The 6,000-nt window shown below is 43.8% G+C and overlaps 1 protein-coding gene across 6 annotated transcripts in view; it reads left to right on the top strand.

Moving 5' to 3' along the window:
- The window catches only part of LOC121189541 (echinoderm microtubule-associated protein-like 6), a 44,961-nt gene that overhangs the window by 16,931 nt on the left and 22,030 nt on the right, over positions 1 to 6,000 (top strand). For all 6 annotated transcript variants that reach the window (XM_041049751.1, XM_041049750.1, XM_041049754.1 and 3 more), the window contains exons 7-11: positions 2,270 to 2,343; positions 2,527 to 2,654; positions 2,820 to 2,957; positions 3,068 to 3,209; positions 3,376 to 3,490. In XM_041049751.1, coding sequence (XP_040905685.1) covers positions 2,270 to 2,343; positions 2,527 to 2,654; positions 2,820 to 2,957; positions 3,068 to 3,209; positions 3,376 to 3,490 — 597 coding nt within the window. The remainder of the gene's footprint in view (positions 1 to 2,269; positions 2,344 to 2,526; positions 2,655 to 2,819; positions 2,958 to 3,067; positions 3,210 to 3,375; positions 3,491 to 6,000) is intronic.

Below are 6,000 nucleotides of genomic sequence, written 5' to 3'. Positions count from 1 at the left end.
TTCATTTCAGTCCTGCTCTTCTCCCTCTGAAGAGAAGTTTAATTGTCATCCTCTGTGTTAGTGGTGCGACAGGAATGACCTGATTCTCTGACTCTCTCTTCTCTGAAAGTGTTTGAGGAGAAGTTTTTGGTAATGAGGGGAGCAGAGGTGGAAAAGTTTTTCTTCTGTCTTCTGTCTGACCTGATTTATTAAAAACCCAGAGGTGCTGAATGTCTGAACCCTTCTACTCCTTTTCACTCCTAAATGTCGCTCCCCAGCAGGAGGCAGAGATGTTTTCCTTCAGGAGAAGTTTGGGGGGAATCCATTAAGCCTCTAGCCTCTTTTTTACGTCTCCTCTCTGAAGATTTCTGAGAAGAAAGTTAGAAAAGAAAAGAAGAAAGGGAGGAGGTAAAGGTTGTGCCATCTCGGTTCTCAGTCAGAACTGAGAATGGCCTCGTTTTGGAGAAGTTTAGAGAGCGGGGGGTTAACTCCTTCACCTCTCAAACGGCTTCAGAGAAAGTTCGTACTGTAGATGGTAAATGTTATTCATTCTCTTTTCTGAAGGTGAGAAATGTGAAAATGTCGGAGACAGAAGTTGGACGGGATTGTCACAGGGACGGTCAGTCCACCACTTTGGTCCAGACTGAAATATCCCAACAACTATGGAGCGGATTGTCATGAACTTTGAACAGACATTCATGGTCCCCAGAGAATGAATCCTCATGACTTAGGGTGAATAAAAATGAGAGAAGCATCATTTCTCACCTGGACAGATGTTTCTCCTCACTGACCCTGAGAGAATGAAAACCCATGGAGCAGCATCAGGCTAAACAGTGAGAAGCTCAGTGAGATCCATAATAAACTAAAGTGAAGAAATCACAGAGCGAGGAGGAAGAGAAAATATCACATTTCTCCGCTCTGGGCGCTTTGAAGTGATTTGTGAAGGTGAAGTTTTCCTCTCCGCTGCCTTCTGGCTGCTATTAACACTTCTGAGATGACATATCAGAAATCCTGCCTACACCTCTCCTTCAGTGCAGAATGCTTATCCTGTGTGAAAAAAAACAGTCTTTCACAATTATTTTCAATTTGGCTCATAAACTCCTCTGCTATCAGGTCGGTTTGGCTCGTGAACCTCCAGGGAGGAGTTTCTAACAAAGTTAGAGGAACCATCACACGCTGAGTCATGCCACCAGCGACAGCAGACGCTGTAATTGGCGAGCGCTGCTCTGCTGAACGGCTCCGCTAATTAAGTTTCAGATTCTGGGGAACAGGAGTTTGACGGTGAGGCTGGAAAGATTCAGTCTGTCCTCCTGTTCTCACACGTCTTTTCTCGGTAAGCGTCTGTGTAACCTCCTCCTGTGCTCAGAAATGTTAAACTCTTGCTGCTTGCAGGGATCCAGTCCTTCACATCTGAGTTCTCCATCTGTTCGCTGTATTAATGATATGGGAATATTTTTACTCTGATCAGAGAAGAACTGTTCTGCTCTCAGAAGAAGACAGTGACTCTACGGCCGCTCCAGCGGCTCCATGCTTAAAGCAAAGGTTCACAACAGAGACCCAGTCTAATGCTGTCCAGTCCTCATTCTGTGCAAAGACACATAGAAGAGTTTCCCTGTGAGTCTCCTCCGAAGTCACCGTCTTTTTTCCTCCTAATGATGATGCTAACCCGCTAACGTTCAGCAGCTTTACCATGTTCCCGGTCTTAGTTTTTAGCATGTTATCTTGCTAACATTTGCTAATTCGCAGTAGACACAAGGTACAGCAGAGGCTGATGGGAACATCGGGTATTCGGTCAAAAAACGAATTAATGTTTTCGCCTGATGATTCATCCTGAGGGGAACATGAACACATGAACAGCTGCTGAACACAGATTCAGCCACAGAGCTTTATACCCACACTGAGCAGCACAGGATGAGGAGGATATAACATCACGTGCTTTAAGTCAGTGATGGTCGGTGATGGTGAATCCTCCTCCTGACGTTGAATCCTGGCTGTGAAGCTGTGTCACTGTGAGCCTCAGAGTACAGCCTGATGGTTCAGGTCAGTGTGTAACGACCCACACTGAAGTTTCCAGCTCATTAAGAGGAATGAATGAATCAGAAACACGTCCTCATCAATACTCACCGATCAGTCTCCGGTTTCCTGCCACTTCTCCCGTTTTTTTCTTGACTTTCGTCATCCAGCTGGATTTGATTTTGCCTGACAGACACAGCCTCTTTATCTATATATATATAAATAACTAAATATGCTGATTAATCCAGTTCTGTCTCCATTTTCACTTCCTCCTCAGGTCTCTCTATCCGCAGTGTCTGCTGGCGAGCCGACCGGATCCTGGCGGGAACACAGGACAGCGAGATCTTTGAGGTGAGGAAGAAGATAAAGTATGGGAAACAAAAACTCAACCTCATGCAGTTTCCCCCTGCAGAGACAGTTTTTTAATAGTTCTACTTTGGCCCAGTGACAGTTTTTTCAGACTGAGCCTGGTTTAATTAGAAATGATGTAAATGTTGTTTTAAGTTGTGTCTAAGTCTCTGTTTGTCTGTCCAGGTGATGGTGAGGGACCGGGACAAACCGCTGCTGATCATGCAGGGTCACAGCGAGGGCGAGCTCTGGGCGCTGGATGTTCACCCCAAAAAACCTCTGGCTGTCACGGGCAGCGACGACCGCTCCGTCAGGTCAGTGAATGGATCACTGAACGGGGCCAACAGGGCACAGTCCCAGGGGCCCGAGGGGTCAGGGGGTCCCTGGTCATCAGCTGTAAAATATCCCAGGAAGAGACACAAAACCGCCAGTGTAAAAGGTGTGTAAGTGTGTATCTAACCTACTTATGTGTGTGTCAGGTTGTGGAGTCTGGTGGATCATGCTCTCATCGCTCGCTGTAACATGGAGGAGGCGGTGCGGAGCGTGGCGTTCAGTGTGGACGGATCCCAGCTGGCTCTGGGCATGAAGGACGGCTCCTTCACAGTGCTGAGAGTCAGGTAACACACACAGGCACACACACACACTCATTCGCACAGGCACACACACACACACACACACAAACTGAAAAACTATCTGAAGTTGCTCCGTTTTTCTCTGACTGTCTCAGAGACATGACAGAGGTCGTTCACATCAAAGACAGGAAGGAGGTGATCCACGAGATGAAGTTTTCTCCAGATGGAGCGTACCTCGCTGTTGGCTCCAACGACGGACTGGTGGACATCTATGCTGTCGCTCAGAGATACAAGAAGGTAGGGCGGGAAGGCGTCAGCAGGTTGTGTAGAAGAAAAATCTCCTGTGTTAATTTGTGTGATATCATTTTACAAAGCAACCCTCAGACTAGATACACAAATATAGAAACTCTCTCTTGTAATTGTATTGTGATCTCTTCATGTTCATCTGTCCGTCAACCTGCAGGTGGGAGAGTGCAGCAAATCCTCCAGTTTCATAACACACCTGGACTGGTCTCTGGACAGCAAAATCCTGCAGAGCAACGACGGTGCTGGAGAACGCCTCTTCTACCGAATGCCCAGTGAGTCTCTGCACAGATTTCTAGGATAATGTTCCTCAAGTTCTAAGGAATCTTCAAGAACTGAGAGCCGTTTTAATATATTATAGAGAAAGAATCTGCAGCATCATGTGCTTTTTGAGGTACATGGTAGAAATGACAGCGCTGCACTTAAAGGCTGAAATCACCCAGATTACAGAACAAAATATTTTTTCTCACTTAGATTATCATGGTCAAAAAATCATAACATGTCAATAATATGTCTTAACTTAACAAGAAAAGTTATAATTCTGTGACATATGTTTTAATACTGTGCTCTGGGAGCAGTGTGCAGCTTCAGTGTGTGCAGAGTGATGGTAGAGACCAAACAGCTAAAAAAGAGGGAATACTTAGGTTCATCAGTTGGACTCAGCTGATTTAGAGACCTCCATGGTGACTGTGGTAAAACTCGACCTGATTATAATCTGGGAGCAGTGAACTGAGAAATCCAGTGTTAGAGCAGCAGGTGAATCTGTTTCCAGAGCAGCCAAACAAACTCAGGCCTTTCTGATAAAGAGGTCAGTCGATAACAAACAGCCTCCTTCTGATTTCATACTGTGAACACATCCAGATGTTTTCCACACAGCAGCAGGACGGAAAGAGCAGCAGCTGATGCAGCTGATGAGTTTCACAGCTCACTGACTCTTCATTTCTCCCTAACATGTTTACAGCTCATCCACTCAACAATTTCAACTAAATCATCGTTTGGTTTTGTAGACGCATCAGTTTATTCCACCAGTTGAAGCCTTTTAATTTGAAGCACTTCCAGCAGGAAGTGTTGTATTAGCATTGAGAGTGATCACCCACTAAACATTAGACATCTGATGGACGTGCAGATCATGTATGTATTGCGTCTGTCGGTCCATGACCAGTTCTGGACATTTACACGACGTGAAAACTAGGTCCGGTACTTGGACGTCTAACCACGACCCCACTTGGACATCAATAGAATAGAATTTTTTTTTTTTTTTTTTTATTTGCCATTTGCACAGATACACTGCAGTACATATGCAGTTCAACATGTAAACGTCGGACTAGGTAACTCTTTTTGGACGTCACATGGACGTCTAAGACAGGTGCAGGAAATTGACATTATTAATGAATGTAATTTTTTTTAATGACAAATATCAGCGTTGTTGTTATCAACATGATTAATGAATACGCATATGGATTATTTGTAATTAAACATTGTTTGTTAGTAATTATTTATTTATTATTTGTTTATGTTTTTTATTCGTTTATTTATTTAGAAATGCAACTTGTTGGAAATTAGGCTTCAGAAAATAATTTCATGGTAAATACGAGCCTTGATTTTATAACTCTTATGATTCCAACCAGTCAACGCCACTCTGATTGGCTGAGGCAGCACGTCGTCATAACCCAACTAGTAAACGGCACTCTGATTGGTCGAGGCAACACGCCAAGCTTTTGGCGCGAGTTTTCAAATTTCATCAACCGTCTCTCAGTCTGATTTCATCTCTGTGGAAGCAAGTGGCCGCTCGGCTCCGTTCAGCGTACATCAGAAACCACCGTTTTCCACTAAGTTGAAAGTAAGTCGGTCATGTTTGTTCATTTTATGTTCATTTATGTATTTATAGTGTTAGCTGTTCTAGCTTTGTTGTTTTAAACTACCTAAACCTGCTGTGGCTACAATTGGCATTGCATGTTATCCCATTAGCTAACGTTAGCTAAACAACAACAACATAGTTAAAATGGAATTACTTTTGAAAACGACGGTGCCTAAAAGTATTCACGTTAGCTGAAGCTTTAATGTGAACAAGCATTGTTCTGTCGCTAAGTCACTGCTCACTAACCAGAGCTAGGCTGGTAGCTAGCCTAAGCTAAATTCGCTAAGCTAGCGAAAAGAACAAGCTGCGAACTTTATATTTAGCGGCTCCCTCATGGCAGAGAACATGCTTTTTACATGCTAGCGAGCCACGAAGATATAGGCAGGTGGTGATGTAGATGTATTAATCCAGTATTGGTAGTGGATGCTCAGGCAACATAGTTTTGCTTACAAATATGGGGACTTGGTGTACGTGTGATGTCTTTAAAGCTTAAAAATAATTTTTAAAGTTCATAAGTTAAACGTGTTAAAAAGTATAATGTAAAATCTGTATTTGGTTCACGGAAGTTGTATCAGAGTGAGTGTTCTGTGCTTTATTTAATTTTTGGAAACGGTGACAGAGTGAGCGCTCTTTCTGTTAATATTCCAGTTCGCATCTTTGCCGCTCCGCTCCGTTGCTTCAATCAATAAGTTCGGTCAGTAACACTGAGATGGGCTCGTGAAGTTGGTTAATGTGGTTGCACACGTTTCAGCCAGGGAACATACAGTCTGTAAGCACTGTGTGTGTGTGTGTGTGTGTGTGTGTGTGTGTGTGTGTGTGTGTGTGTGTGTGTGTGTGTGTGTGTGCGTGTGGCTTTCAGAGTGTTCTGTTTGTGTTGTTAGCATTGTTTAGTGGAGTTTGTTTGCTAGCCGCATTACATTTTGCGTA

The sequence above is a fragment of the Toxotes jaculatrix genome, chromosome 11, assembly GCF_017976425.1.
Source record: "Toxotes jaculatrix isolate fToxJac2 chromosome 11, fToxJac2.pri, whole genome shotgun sequence".
In the NCBI taxonomy this organism is placed as follows: Eukaryota; Metazoa; Chordata; class Actinopteri; family Toxotidae; genus Toxotes; species Toxotes jaculatrix.
The sequence above is the reverse complement of the archived record's forward strand: the minus strand, read 5'-3'. Positions and strand labels throughout refer to the sequence as shown.